General features: G+C 33.9%; 1 protein-coding gene across 1 annotated transcript; it reads right to left on the bottom strand.

Annotated features, from left to right (window-relative positions):
- Positions 1–4,077: 4,077 nt before the first annotated feature.
- On the bottom strand, positions 4,078–14,914 carry LOC132546205 (uncharacterized). The gene is made up of 13 exons (XM_060209916.1): positions 14,862–14,914; positions 14,363–14,479; positions 13,925–14,104; positions 13,275–13,424; positions 12,536–12,589; positions 10,500–10,553; positions 9,098–9,151; positions 8,112–8,165; positions 7,472–7,534; positions 6,948–7,164; positions 6,556–6,648; positions 5,655–5,753; positions 4,078–4,353 (listed from the first exon to the last, which is right to left on the bottom strand). The coding sequence occupies exons 1-13, from the start codon at positions 14,912–14,914 to the stop codon at positions 4,078–4,080; spliced, it is 1,464 nt and encodes a 487-aa protein (XP_060065899.1).
- Positions 14,915–16,758: the final 1,844 nt, after the last annotated feature.

The raw sequence follows: 16,758 nt of genomic DNA, 5'->3' as shown, positions 1-16,758 counted from the left end.
TACAATGTGTACGAATCGATATATTGTTAATCAATATGGCATATTAAATGTTTGTCTACGTCTCATGTTTTAAGGGATGTGGAATCAGAACATAGATTTCTTAAACATGTATGTTATTAAGTTTCTGTCATACATAAAAAGATACATCAATTTGACTGATTTCTTTTATAATGGGATATGTAGTCATAAAGTCAGTTTCTCAGATTTTTTCTGACAAGCCAAACTAACACTTATCCAAAGGAGGAATGTCGTTCCATATTTTACTTCAATTATATAAGACATCTTTTGTAGTAAATCAGATATCATATTTGGCCACATATGGGACCACATTCCAAAGCGTTCCGAATGATTCCGGGAAATTTGTTTTCTTTCCAATACCACATTTTTTTATGAGATATCTCAGATAGAAACGAGATTGCATACCTTTCTAACTACATCAGCTGCTTTCATATACCACAAAAAATCGTGAAAAATAAGAAAAAAGCGAAATAACCATGTTGGAAGTTATCTAAAACGGGAAAATTCATATCAGGGAAATTCGTTAACTTTGCCTATCAAACAGCTTTGTTATGAAGTTGTCACGATTACGTTCGCTGTAACTAAAAGACATACGAAACAAATGATGTTTATAACTTAATGGGTTAAAAGTGTCCTCCATTTGATTAAATAATGAAATGCTTGACGATGTTACCTTTGTGTATTAGGATACGTTCACCGGTGTATTGAGTATCAAGCGAATGACTGATCGATCAAAACGTCAAACTAAGGTCGAAATATGTTGATTTTCCGATAGGACAATGCCAAATATGAATTAACTACTTAGAAACTAGAAAGAAAAGATAAAGGGAAAATAAAATGAGTAAATTGTCAGTAAATGTTATGAAAAACCATTCAGGGAATTCACTGCCGCTATGGAATTGTTAAGCCGTTAAACATTACAAATTGTTCAGTAATGGTCGTGTACACCATTAGTATAAAACACAAATAAGATTGTATGTAAGCACTTTTACGCATCGTTTGTCAGGAACTTGAAGGAGATTTCAGATCAGTGAACGAAGAAAGCCGAACAATTCACAACGAGTCAAAGATTACCGCTAACAGATAATGTCACATAGCATTTACTGGGAGAATGTCAAAGTCGAAGATAAGAAAACAATCTTCGAAAGTGTCTGGCAAAGGAAGCCATCTGGATGCGCCGCAACAAGATGGTATTTAACAATGATGAGGGGCCTATACATTCCCCCACATCTTTTATCCGGTTTAAAGCAAAATATTGTCAAATTGATTTTCATAATATGATACGTTACTACTGAACTCGACATATTTGCACTATAATATCGCCTTTACATGTCGGTATGCATCTCTTACACTGTATAGCACATTAAGGGTTCAGAAAACGTATATAAGCAGGGGCATTCAGACGCATAGTAATACAAGAGCATTATAAGTTCCTACTTCGCACTTCGTCTAGGGAGATATTGAGTGATGTATAAATACTAAAAATATTTCCTTGGTCCTCTAGCAAAATCACTCTTTTATTATAAAGGAAATGTGCAGAAGGAAAATTTTGTGCAGATAAATAAGGATTAAGTTATTACATGTCTGAACAAGAGACAAAATCATACATTCATACTTTGATGATAATCGTTCAGTTTGTTCTACCGCTATTTCGTTTTGTACCAATGGACCGAAAGAATATCTTGTAAAAGTGAATCCAAGACAGTATGTTATCATTTAACCACTTTCTCTCTCAGTGTTTCCATTGCATCACTAAATGTCCAGCAATTCAAATTCCAATCAATTAATTGAGTATCCCAATGTTTTTGGACACCAGTACAATTGTGGCAATGCACAATGCACCAAAAAAACTACGTGCGTACATTGTGCAGCACATCGTCCGCACATACGCGCAAAACAGCAACTAGTTCGATAGAGTCGCACATTTTGTGCAGTTTGGTAAAAACGATTGCGCAATATTACGGATTGAAAAATATATGGAAAACTTGTGAAGTTATGACTAAATAGCGATCACAGTCGTATCAAAACTGATTGGTGATTATCGAAGTCATTTTTTATTCTACAGTTTTAGAAATAACGCTAGACAATGCATTAATTCGTCTCTCTATAGTATAGTCTCACATCTCCCAGAGTGGCGAGCGATGGGCCTCGGGCAACAAAAATTGCATGCAAGGCCTGTCTCGTGTTACACTTGGTAAACAAAACATTTTTAATTACGAATGTATATAATTATTAAAATAAATCCACATGGGTCCAACAGATAGCTTTATATTTTATTAGGAAATATACTTATTTGCACTTTGATAAATTTAGAAATTAGATAAACCCTATCCCACACTTATTAGTCATTTCCAAATTTATACCAACTACGACAAAATCATACATCTGTGCGATGGAACCGCACAAAGTGCGCATGAATGTACGATATCTTATTTCGGCCGTCTCTATCGTGCTCTCATCGCACATTGTGTAACGTTGTGCAATCCCACAGCTGCACGTTATCTTTTCGTTGGATCACATCTACTGCAATCAAACGAGATGGCATCGGTAATTTCCGCATCAGTTAGACTCAAATCGATCACCGAAAATCACAAACGACACGAAAGTATATAGGCATAAAATTAAATACATTTTGTAAGCTCAATTTCACAGCCGTTTCGCCCTTTTAGTACATTCATGTGGTGTTTAGGGACTGTTTGTAGACCATTTAGGTGGCTGCAGAAAATCGATCGAGATAGATGTCACAAACCCGGAATAGTTCCAAAATAAATCAAAATTTTAATCTAAACGGACACAAAAGCACGTACATAAGTTGATGTTTAAACATGGCACTATTTGCATAATTAAAAGTGCTTTAATAGACCTAATCCAGTAATTCTTAGAACAGATGCTTCACTATCCTTTACATGGAGGTAGTGGCCCCTGGATTATCACTATTCTTTACATAGAGGTAGGGGCACCTGGATTCTAGAAGCTTTCCTAGGTACGTAAATACCTTTGGAATGTTTATCAAGCAGTTGACATTTATCGAATCCTATATGTATTGTATTTAAGAAAGAGGCATAAATTAACGCATTTATTTACAATTACGACAAGAGTTTTAAAACAAAATCAAATCAATATCATAATGATAACAGCTAATGCCAAGACTTCTTACAAATGCTTGTGAGATGAAAGAGTCAAACACAACAAGAAGATATCGGCCTTCCAGCAAACTCAGGAACACTAGGGCAATATTTGAACAAAAAAATGATTTACACTCCTGAAAAATTACAAGGAGAATAAGATCAAAATGACCTTTCATCTTCATTAAAAAACAAATCAAAAACATTGAAACAAATTAATCATGGTTGAATTCAAGCAAATACATCGTAAACTGCGTACAACTAGCTCAGCTTGTTAGATAATTTGATGGAGTGGCAGACTACTATACTAAGAAACCGTGATTCAATAGTTATTGGAGACACTGAAAAATGTCCTATACTGTGTTGATGATTCTCAGTATCCTTATAGCCAAACATTTTATTCCGATAATTCGCATGTAGTTAAATTATTTCGGGTGCTCTTGTCTGGGAATAATTACATGCTAAAAATTAGCTGGGAAAACGTTGACAATAAACAACAAGAAACCTTCAAGATCAACAAAATATGAAACTGTTACAATTTTTGTTACATCAACACATTCAAAAGTATATCGATGTCTTATATTGTCTTGTACATTGAAATATAAGTAAGTGATTTTTTCCAACGTATCTACATATACACACACATCATGGGAATATATATTTTGAAGTTAAAATACACAATAAACATTTATACATATGTTTGAAGTGATAATTTAGATTCAAATATGATTTGTAGATTTTTACATAATTTGAATAGAATTCCACATTATCAATTTACTATGTTTTAAGTGAATAAAATACTTTATTTATCTAAAGTTCCAATATTCGATACGGTCTATGAAAGTTCAAAGTATACGCTTCGGGCGGCATAGGTGATATGATACTTCATATCCCGAGTTTTTAAAGAGCATTCACCCATTTCAGAACGTCTTCCTTATTTGTACATTTGGCAGATGCCCTTGCTCAGTAATGGGCCGCCTTCGTGTAGAAGGAGACAGGGCCAAACGACATATTTGACTTTACTGCCATTTTGTGTATAGGATTTAAATCTTTCGCTGGGAGGATCTCCTTTTTTCAAGTTCCAATACATGTACACTGGGGGATCCTGTACGGCCATATCCCATGATACGCGAATGCACCCCTCAGTGAATTTTTTCAGATGCTGCATCAGCGGTTCGTCTCCTACATATTCGATAAGGACCTTGTTCACCTTGTCAACAACAAAAACAGCAATAATCATGTATGCATACTCACTCTTTTCTTCATAACGTTTATGTAAATGTGCGTTTGTGACTCTCTAATTCGAAATAAAACAGACGTTTGAATTAATGGAGAATTTTAAATGTGCAACAATGAAATACTTACTTAAACTGGAATAAATATCTTTTAATTTATCCCATAAATACGACTACGTCAAAATTGATATATAATGTAATAAACTTCTTTGCAGTTTTTGGTTTGTTTTTGCACACACTGTAGTGTGAAACCACTTTCAAAGCCGCCGATTAATCTCCACTGACTTACAATTTTGATTGGTTAACCTTTGACCTCCAGACCAATGCGATCTAAGTGTTGTCGTCTGTCGATAAAAAATCACCGTGACCGCCAACGGTCAGTTTATAGACAAACTGGAAACTACATATATGATTAGTTTAATATTCAGCTGTCCGTTCCTACCTCACCATGTCACGTCATCAATTGGGCGGGATAATTTGAATGACTAATATGCTAACAAAACACATGAACAGTATGATTTTGATACTAATATATCATGATTTTATGTACAAATAAACAAAAGTAGGTGATCTAAGATATATGATAGCCGTTTTTTCATTACAAGCAACATTTTGTCAGGCCGCCGTAGGCGACTTTAGTCGACAATTTTAATATCTTTATTATTAGCCAAGATATGCTTGTTTCAGTAATGCTGCCATTGTTTTCGGATATTTTCTGGAAAATATTTGTCGCTGAGCTGTACATTGTGAGAGATATTTGGCGCTGAGCTTTATATTGTAAGAGATAAATGGCGCCGAAAGGGTTAAAGTTCATAAAATGTACTCTCGAACTCGTTTGTTAGCGGTTAATGGCGTCATTGTTGCATAAGATCAACGTGTGGAACTATTTTCAATCAAATTCGCTCTTATTTACTTTTTTTATTTCCATTTTGTAAAAAAAATACAAATGAAAAACTTGAAATTAACAGGTTTGTTCAATATGTGATAGAAACATAGCAAAATATATTTGAATGGACGAAGAAGATTAACCAATGATAGAGAATTTTTATTAGTTCAGTACATTCCGAAATCTTCATTTCTGTATGGTATGGCATGATGAAAACATGTTACATAAATCGTATTAAGAAGTGTGTTGAGAATGCTTAGCATGTAGAAGTCAGATAATAACATATTTGCCCATACCCCACCGTTTTCTTACAAATAGTGACTATAAAAGATTGCTTTCTTGCATTTCTTGCGAAAAGTAATTCATGGTAGTTAAGTTTAATTATGCTACCTGCGTTACGATGTTTTCTGACGCTGATGAAGAGGCCCTCTTTCGAAGGTTTTTCAAATCTTTGATTTCGACTTCTTGGAATCCAATTGCTTTCAGCGTCTATCAAAGAGAAACCATTTTTCATCAGTTGTTTAAAACTTTCTGCTGATAACAATACTATTCCAAACATATCAAATGAACTAAAATGTTTCCGAATAATGACTCAAACAACGTCATGCATATATATCGTACCAATAACAGTATTAAATGTTTTCTAAAAACTGAAATGTGCCCATTTCACTCTAATATATCTTCTGCATATAGTGTAACGCTTTGCGATCCCGCAACTGTAAGATTGATGTATCACTTCATGGCATACGTGCAAAACACAAAATAAGGCACCACAAGGAGTACGACAGGGCCTATTTCTACCTCATGGACAGGTGTATATTTCGATTAAGATTAATCTGTAAAGGAACAACTACATTATCGAATCGAATTCATCCATAAATTATCTGGGACATATTTCGACCACATGTGAATCGAGAGTAAGATCCCAACTATTGTTTGATTAGTGTTTAAACAACTTCACAAATACAGAAAATACATTTCAATATATAATACACGAATACACTAATAATATTTGACTTCTGTAACTGAGTAAAAACGACACTGAGTGCATTGGATGTTGTCGAGAAAGTGCAGTTTCAAGCATTTATTTTGGATTTTGCAAATGGTTACAACAACGAACTTTGAACATAATGAGTCATATGTATGTATACATGATCTGTGTTAAGAGTGGAAATAAAGATCATCGTGATCTAACCACATTGATACTCACAATGAAATTGATATGATGAATTTAAAAATGTTTAAGCGATTAAACACTTGTAACATATGTAAATATGTACAAAAGTCTTACTTTATTTTCTTCCTCTGTTGTTGTCTGTGTAAGAACTTTGGCCAAACGTTCCCATTGAAGGTCAGCAAGTCTGACGCATTCCGTGTAACATTTCTTTGATGAAATATTTCAATATTGAATAAACAACTTTGCATGATTTGTAATCAATCGTAATGCACAATATATGCATATTCGTATGTCTATTTCTATTTAGAATAATATCCATAGGTCTTATATATATATAAAGTTGAAATTACAAATGGTTTAAATTTGTATGTCTATCTTAGACCTACCATCATGAGACTTTGTCTCATAGTTTGTGTCCTTTAAGATGACATTTACTTGTTTGAATGATATCAAAAGTTAGGAGTGCAATGACAATTCAGCAAATGTTTCAAAATTTATAAACATACCTTCACAATGTCTAGCAACAATGATATAGCCTCCTTTGGTTTCACTGGTATCATTGCTGTTCCCTCTCCCTCTGTTAACAACAGAAAGGCATCTGTCCACTCATTGTCGTTGAGTTCACGGAATCTTTCCCCAAGGTTCATTGGTCTGTTCGGATCATTGAGATCAGTTATGTTCGGATTCCCATCAGTCAGTTTTGCACCAGCCACCTTGCTAAGCCTGCATATTCAATTTCAGTCTCTCGGAGGTAGTACACAAATAATTAAAGAAAATTGAAATATTGAATTATCAATACAATAAAAAGCACACATCACAATCTATATTGAAACATCATTTTCTTATATTCTGTATTATATTGAATAATGGTACCAACAAGATTTGTGTGCTGCCTTACTTCAATGTATTATCGCTACCATTGTAATAAGGATTATATTCCTTGCATGCTACTAACTTATCGTATATACTGTAGTTACATATACATACTATACTATTTATGTTAAATGGTTAAATAATTATTACATCTTACCTTCGACGTAAAACATTCGCCTCTTCCTCCATCCTTTTATAATTCGTATGTTGATTCATCCCTCTAGAAAATGAACAACAGATACACACAATAAAATGCATGATAGTTTGTCATTGTATGCCGTGATTTGGCATGCTTTGTCATTGCAAAATATAATAATGCAGTCTTATGACTTAATGCAAGGTTTATAACAACTCAAAATGTCACTAAAATGTCGAGGATGATCCGATATATGCAAACTAAAATAGTATGCATGAGACCTATTTCGGGTATGATGAAATTAAGGTACCGAATGAATTGTGGTGTATTTTTAACAGGAAAGGAATAAAAAAGCAATATTATTGTTATTGCGTTATGAAATAATGCAACATTTTGAAGATAAGAATAACCATACTTATCACACAGCAAAGACTGCACTTTGAGAACAAAAGCTAAAATGAATATTTTAAAGCATGCAGTCAAATTGTTCTGAAACGATTACAATGAATGCAAATGTGATAATTAACTACCTTTAGCCACCAACATTGTACATCGTACATCCAATAACCATTTCTTTCTTGAGGTTATTCATTTTATTTGCTTGTCTTCGTCATAAAAAGGATAATAAATTTATCACATATTTGATTTTATTGGTGTGTACCTGCTACGTTCAGTGTCTATTTCGTTCTTGAGAGCATTCATATTCCTATTTTGCCTTGAAATAAAAAAGAAAATTTGCATTTGTCAAACATATATTATGTATATCATATATGTGTTTTATTCACAAGCTATGTTTATTGATATAATAGATGTTTTTTTTTTTTTTTTTTTTCTTTTTAGAACGATATATGCAGTCTAGGAATAGCAATGACTTTCTAATCCTATTGTTTATTCACCACATTAATTATCCAATTAAGTGGATATGTTTGCAGATAAAACAATTATGCACATCTATATTCAATAATTGAATAGTTTTACTTGATTACTACTTAAAATTACAATGCCAAATACAATATTTTGTAATTAGAAGAAGCACTGGATGGATGCTCTATTTCATACCCCCACCTATGGTGGATCCAAAATGTTTTTTTTTTTTTTTTTTTTGTCAGGGAATCAGTGTTTCATCATTTTCGTTTGCAAACCAGTTATTTTCCTTTGCTTACAGAACACTTTGTGAACATGGCATCATCTTTAAATTGTTACATATCAATATTTGGCATAAGCGAGATCGATGTTTAAATCAATATTTGATTTGTTACTTACATGATACTTGTAGCTTTAAACGAATACGATTGCCGTTATATCATTATGACGAAGCGATATAATTAATAATCGATCATTTGAAAGCAGCCAATACATTATCATATCTTATGTAGATCGAAACAGCAGATTTGGCATTCTGACATATTGGCACTCTAAGTGATATTAATTACCGACACAACATTTGTATAGAAAAGTAAAATAAATACAGGGACAGAATGGAAACTAGTTAAATGCATCCTCAAAGATTAAATACGAATACCCTTTGTGTTAAAGTATAGGAAAATAACAACAGGAATTCTACATCAACACACTGACTAAGATTACTAAAAATTTTGTCAAATGTGGATCCGGAATTCAACGTTTTTTCCAACAGAATATATTTACCTGCAACGTTCTTCCTTCAACACTTGTTTGAGATTATAAATTTCTTGCTGATGCCTTAAAAGAAAAGAAGAACTCTATGAAAAAGTTATGAAATAGTAAAGTTACTGTCATTCCTGTGTCGTTTATTTTAATATTCATAAACGTTGTAACTACGTATTTTCTAATTCATAGTAATCTGTCCGAAGAAACAAAAACGGAAATTGATATTCATGTTTGTGTACATACACTGTACAGATTAGAGTGAAAAAAGAAACATTGTTGGGCGTGTTTGTGTACATATACAGTACAAATTAGAGTGAAAAAAGAAACATTGTTGGGCGTATCTTTCATTTTACTGGCTGACATTTTTTATTCGCTGTATCATTGTATTCTATCATTAAATTCTGGATAAGAGATCGAAGGTACTGTTTGTGGTTCTTCACACATTGAATCGCAATGCCGCGTCTGTCGAAAGATGAGAGAGAAGGGGTTATTGGTATGATCCAAGTTGGCGGTGCGAAGATCTCCAGGATTACAGCATATTTCTAGGATAAGTCCTCTCACGCCATGCCAAACGATGTTGTCGAGACGTTCAACTACCAGGAAGAGTAAAGCATGACGTATAGAGGGAAAGTTGCTGTGTATTCGATTGTTCGTGATAAAACTATATTTGATTTCAGCGTCATCAGGCAGCTCAAACATTATCACTACAGATGATATCTCACAAAATAAGTAAATGGATGGAACAACTCGTAAATAGTCATAAAGCTGTCTTAAATAACGTGAAGTCATTGAAATTGACATTGTTGACATTACAAAAAATTATGTTTTTATGAAAACACAAAAGAGCCGTGGACTTGGAAGCAGCTTTGCTCCCACGTAAAGGACTTCGTTTGGTCGACCAGTAAGCAGCTAGATCACCAGTAAGAGGTTGAAACGTCATCGAATGTGTGCGAGGAGGCCATACAAGCCCATGGTGGCGAAACAGTGTTTTTTGTATTCTCTACCGAGAAATAGAGAATTACAAAGTCATTAAGTATGTCGAAATTGGGAGGAACGCTTCACGCAGATTGCTGAGTAGTCAAGTTAGACATATTACAGTTGGTGGGTAGTGTGATATCCTAGGACGGCATATTCATTGGAAATCGAACCAGACATTACATTTTTTAGCAATTGAAATGAAATTCAGTATCGGGACGAAAGTTAAGCACCCCTTTCTGAGGTCCATTTTGCGGTATGGTAATGCGAAATCCCATACTGGTTCAAGCCATTCGACGATATACATCCTACAAAGTCATTTGACGCCTGATTTACTTTATTTCATTATGACGTAGTTGCCGCCAATGTAAATCTTGATAACCTATGTATTTGTAAAGTATATATATATATAATTGGCAATTGAATGAGATGGAATGATACTCACATTTGAATCTGTTCATCCTTGTCCTTCTCAATCTTTTTAACTTTATCAACTTCCCTTGAAAACAGAAAAATAAATATATTTGTACATAATATACACGAAATAACCTAAAAGGAGAGTAACTAAATACCAACTTTATTAAATTTACAACAATTCCGAAACAAGCTTTTACTTTATATTAATCACTAAAAGGCCCGATTGCAGGCGCGCGAGGGGTCTTATTGCGGAAGGAAAGCGGAATATCGGGGGAAATCCCACGTGTTCTTGCAGGTGACCCAATACCTTTTCACGTCTGTTTCTAGAATCGAGATCTGGAATGTTGTTGTTATTACTATTGCACCACCCTATTAACCATATAATACCGATGTTTAATTCAATTATATGAATCAAATTGTTTTCGAAACTACAATATGCTGTACATTAACAGCCCATTCAATGAGACAGTGGCCTAAAATTAACGGATAGGCGATGGATTCTTCATATTGATACTAGTCGTTCTCATATCATATCTGTATCCCCCTCATAAAATTGTCCGGATACTTTTTTGGCCTTCATAGATATATATAGGGAGGGGGAATTACATTTACCATATGATGGTCATCAGAAAATTATCTAGGGGGAGGTTTATCATACATGTATATATAGGGAAATACATATATAGAGGCCACCAGAAAAGTATCTAGGGGAGATTTATCATATCTATAGGGGGATACATATCAGAACAAAATCTAGGAGGAGGTTATATTTAACAATATATAGCAGTGACGTGCATCTAGAAATAAACACAATCATGATGTTAGTTATATCTTTGAAGCTGTTGAGATCCCCACCCAAAAACCATATATAGCAACGTTATGGAGTAAGAGATAAACACATATTCATAATGTAAGAACTGGCCCTTGAGTTTGGCCCCACGCCTCTGCACTTAATTTCAGGATGATATCTTTGAAACAGTTAAAATCCCCTCCCCATGAACTATAGATATATATAATTACTTGGCATCATGATATAAACACATTTGTTATGTTAGAATTCATCATTGGGTGTGGCACACACACTTTCTGGGAATAAAAGAGAAAGATGTCAAATGATTGAGCTTTAAATTGGAAATACCCAACCTATAGGCATGTATGTCACTGCTGGCTTTATGATCCAGGTGAGCAACACAGGTTCTACTGGCCTCTTGTTTTTGTACAAGTTCTAAAACGCCCGGTGTTTTCTGCTACATGAGACATCATGAATTAAAATTAATTATTTTCTTTATGTTTTATATTTTAATGAGCCAAAGACTGATTCCTATCAATTAATGTAAAACTAAGTCTTTTATAATTGTTATCGGTAAACTGCCTGTAGACTGAAATAATTCAAGAATTCCATTAAGATGATGGATCTCGACCAGTTTCATTTCGAAGTAGTTATCCATCAGATGGGAACTACTTGGTCTTTGGCCTTTTAGATAAAGTGTAAAGAGAGGTACATGAATTGTGTGGCGCCAAAGTATGAGTATTGCTGAGTTTGACTTCCAAGCAAGATGCAGAACATTTTAAATTAAAAGACACACAGTATAGGATTATTATTTGAATTTTAAAATAATATCTTATTGCTGTACAAGTAAGTAATTACCTACATTACAGATAAACAATCAGTTATAGCCTTCTAATATTGGCTACATAAAGATAATTAGGTACGCTCTGCGCCACCTTGGTACTGTACAGGTGTTATCCGGTCAGGTGTAATCAGTTAATTGGACACCTCTACAGGTACCCAACTGGCTGACCAACAACCACAGTATAATCAGCAATTTTGTAAAACAGATAAGTTATAGTATTGATCTCAAGGGGGATACAAAAACTATAGGAGGATACTTTTCTGATGGACAAAAAATGTAGCCTCGAATGCTTTTATGAATGGGGGGAAAGTATTCGGGTACTTTTGTGATAGGGATAAAGATATGATATGACACCGGTACTGAATGACAATCAGTTGAAATAATGATACTGGAAATAGCTAACAGTGGTATCAATAACAATGATACTTACTTTTTTATCTGCATCTCCCTGTCCTCCGCAAGTCTTCGGCTTTTCTCAATTTCCCTAAATATAGAAAATAACATCATTATGCTATCACATCATGTAAATGAAATAATGCAAAAACTTTCAAACGCATCAATAACTAGGCCTAGTATACTAGACTCCTAAGGGAAGTTATCATTGATTACGAGATGCAGATTTAGAAATATGGGGTAGATGTTGACAGGTAAATTCATCATTTGAACTCTTGGCCCTAACTTTATTACATTCTGATTTATCGACAGTGGAGTCAGTTCAACACATACGCATTTTTTAATCTACTCATCATTTTCCTTCTCTAGTTTTATAAATTTATGTTAATGAAGTTTAGCTTAGCAGGGAAATATTTCATATCAATAAGACAAAATAATTGTAATTACCTATGATTTGTGTCTCAGTTACAGATACAATTGTAGTTACGAAGTCCTCATTGTGTGTTGTATGTCGAGCACATAGGGATACAGTTGTAAAACTAATATGGTTATAAAGTAACAATTTTATTTATCAAACGGTGATCGTTTATCATCTAAATGTCCTTTATATAGCATTCCACCTCTTCTAAACTAATTCAGATAAAAATTCAAATGTATCGATGGTTGATGTTTCTCTGCGTCTGTATTGACCTGACAAAATGGCCAAAAAAGTCGTAATGTGTACTTTCAATATTTCGACCGAACGTGTCATTTCATTTCTTTTGTGAGTTGCTTACTGTTTTAAAAGAATATTGAACATCTGAAGTCCACGTTTTTCTTCATCGTTAAAATTCCCTGGGATAGTGATATCTGCTTCTGTGTTCTGTTGATAGATCTTCTGCGCGTCTTTATACCAGGAAGTTCTCTTCTCATCCATTTGTTCATAACTAATAAAGAAAAATGATAACAAGATTCAAAGTAGGGTTCAAAATGGCAGAAACAATTTTGCCAAAAATGCGTGATGCTTTGACGAAGATACGGTTTACTAACTATAACAATGTATATACTTTCCTAAGCTTGTATTATGACTGATATTGATTGCTTATTGCTATCTTGAATCCTATACTTCATGACTTTATACAATGTTTCATTTCACGAGGTTTCGTTCCTGCTTCCCTAAATACATGTTTTTTGCATATCACAGTGGATTCTATATTCGACGACTTTTTCAAATGCCAGTTCCTCGATTTCCATGAAATGTGGTAAGGACTGGCTGATTGGATTACATGTTCTCCGGTAGATTCGTTGTTATTAATTGTTTTGTAAAAAGCAATCATGACCTAGCTTTATATTATACTGACATTCATGATTAAAGATTCAAGGTATCATTCATAATAATGGATGCAAGCTACAAGTAACAAATGCAGTGTGTAAATAGTATATATACTCCTCTTTCGATGACACCAGCTTTTCCCAGTCCTGCTTGATATCTTGAAGTAAAGTTTTCACAGGAGGTGCACGTGCCTTCTCACATCTAGGTGACTGGTTATCTTTTTCCCTTTGATCCGTGCATGTTCGAAACTTCTCCGCAGTTCCTTCTATTTCTTGAAGTATTTCCAAAAATGCTCTGAAGAAATTCCCAACATGTTTTTACTGGTATGACAATCAGATAAAAACAATATCTGACATTGTGATATATATATAATGCTTATATACTTGAGACTTGAATTCTCGAAACATCTGTGGATAATATAAACTACATTATGTACATGGCTGGGCTTTATAGATTAGTGTGATAGGAAATCAGTGTTATAAGTTCTTTAAAACAGGTTTGAAATATATAGGCATGTCGCTGTAGCTATGTTTAATATAAAAAGTGCCTTACTGTTGTGATTCCTTGAGGAGTAGTGTAGCGTCATCCTTTTGACATTCTGTATCTCCACATATCAGAGAATGTATTTTCTTAATTTCGTCTAGCAGTTCTGTTTGGTCCTGACTCGTGCTGGTGAAACAGTAACATTTGTTTCTTAGGTTTATACGTTATGGCGTATCTGGTTAGAAGATTTGCTACGATTCAAAGAATAGGATATGTCTGGTATATTGAACTAACCATGTGTTAAAAATTTCACAAAAGGTTAATCGGATAAAAATGTTGAAGAGAGATTACACCAATTCGAACCATGCTACATCCATACAGTGAAAAATTGACACACTTACTTTCACCCATGTCACAATTTTCACTAAGCATCCGCTTTGATATACATTAATGGCATATATATTAACTAATTCATCAAAAAATATATCATTCCAGTGGGTACGACAAGGTGTTTTATGTTGATACTCTAAACATGTTAATGGTGAGTCATATTTGGAAAAAAACAAACCTGTTGTCAGTTTCTTTCTTGTCTATCAATTGTCCATTTACTGCAGAACTCATCGTTTCTGTACCGTGTTGTGATTATGATACTCTACATAATAAAGATACAATTACAAAGTCAGCACATGATGTACAAACATGCACGATACGGTATCTAGCGCACAACTCTGAGATAGGCTCGCGCATTTTGTGCAGATTGGTAGAAATGAATGATGAATATTACAGATTGAAAATTAAACGGAAAGCTCATGTAGTTATGTCTTATTAGTGACCATATGTATATACATATACTTAATGTCACTGAGACTGGTCATGTGTGGCACTTTGCAAATTAAACACTCTTACGAGTATATTTGACTTTAATCTACATGTGTCTGATCTATGAATATATGGCTCAATAAGAAAATAGATTTACCAGTATCTTTGAATATATTAAGAAATTAAATAAACCATTTCCCACACTTATCGTTATTTATTTATTAGAAAGTAATTTCTAAATTCATATTTTTATATAGAACAGCAAATCGTGCCTATAACCTGCAGACATCGTGCATATATCATACATCGTGTAACGTTGTGAGAACCCCAAACTGTATCTGCATGAAAATCACGATGTTTGGCGTATATGTTATTACAGAGAGAATATACAAATTCATCAATAATAAGGAGGATGTTGTTATTATCCTTTTCTACTTTTTAGATTCAACCATTGCTTGTCAAATACATATTCGTGATCCGTGTCTATCAAACAACACTCGTGGCGTAAAGTAATGTCCATTAATGATACGCATCTACCCCGTTTAAATAACATTGATTAATAAAGAATATGAGGACATTTTTACTGTCGTCAAAATAATCTTTTGGGGGGAACATTCTATTCCCTTGTGTGATATATAGTTGGGAATTATTTTATTATCGTTAGTAAACCTATTGGTTCCGCAATTGTTTATCTTATTCTTGTTTTAGGAACAAGAAATCACTTTCTTAGATTGACTAATATTTACATTGTGGGGGTTATCTATTAATGAGGCTGAAGCCGGTTACACCACCGGAGCGCATGGCCTAAATTCTCCTTGTTATAAGCAATCTATCTCCCTGTAAATCTTTGCTTTTTTCATAGACACTAACCATAACCTTAGTTCCATCGAATTTGAGTTTACATTTAGAATCAGCCGGAATGTCGGTAGTCCCTTTGTTGTTTTAGATGACAAATTATCTTCATCAGGTCGCGCCTCCATTTGCTTCCTCTTTTCAATCTTGGTAAGAGTTATGGTTCTTTGACTAGGAATCGATGTCACAATCCTAACGACGTCGAAATCGATGCAATTTTAAGATAAAAAGTTCGGGAATAATCACGAAAATAACGATGCATCAGTGGACTGTTTCATACAAACCAATCGAGTATTTCTAACACAATACAGCTGTTTTATGCAGTTCAGTTCATGGTTTGGCTCCACTCTGTTAATCTCTAAATTTATATTTTGAAAATATTGTTGTATTCACTTGTACAAGTCTATGCATTAAGTTGCAGTTGAATAATACTAGACACTCATTTGCTATTTGTAATGACTTTTTAACTTTACCAGGCTGTAAACAACAGAAGAGACAGCATACATATACACAACGCTGTTCACTTGTGTGTCTTTGTACAATCTTTGCATGGACTTGTTTTTAAAAACTTTTCCATTTTACTTCCTTTATCTTCACATGCACAATATAATTGTCCAAATAACAGCTTTTGAATCGTAAGCAAAGTTAGTATCACTAACATGTGATATAGTTATATCTTCAAATGGAATTGTTATATCAGTTTGTTAAAAACAGATTGTTTACCTGCAGTATATTTCCAAAGCTTTCAAAGTCAGAATTAGCACCCACTTATACACCAGGTAGACTCTGCTGGG

This window comes from Ylistrum balloti, unplaced genomic scaffold, assembly GCF_031769215.1.
Source record: "Ylistrum balloti isolate Yb309-2 unplaced genomic scaffold, AGI_CSIRO_Ybal_v1 Utg369876, whole genome shotgun sequence".
NCBI lineage: Eukaryota > Metazoa > Mollusca > Bivalvia > Pectinida > Pectinidae > Ylistrum > Ylistrum balloti.
The sequence above is the reverse complement of the archived record's forward strand: the minus strand, read 5'-3'. Positions and strand labels throughout refer to the sequence as shown.

What these genes read in the sequence shown, in the direction of transcription:
- LOC132546205 (XM_060209916.1), bottom strand. Translation starts at nt 14,914, where the DNA reads ATGAGTTCTGCAGTAAATGGACAATTGATAGACAAGAAAGAAACTGAC. An exon ending in AAGGATGAACAGATTCAAAT is followed by an intron (nt 9,152 to 10,499) that starts GTGAGTATCATT and finishes TTTTCTTTTAAG; the next exon opens with GCATCAGCAAGAAATTTATA. An exon ending in CAACAGAGGAAGAAAATAAA is followed by an intron (nt 5,754 to 6,555) that starts GTAAGACTTTTG and finishes TCTCTTTGATAG; the next exon opens with ACGCTGAAAGCAATTGGATT.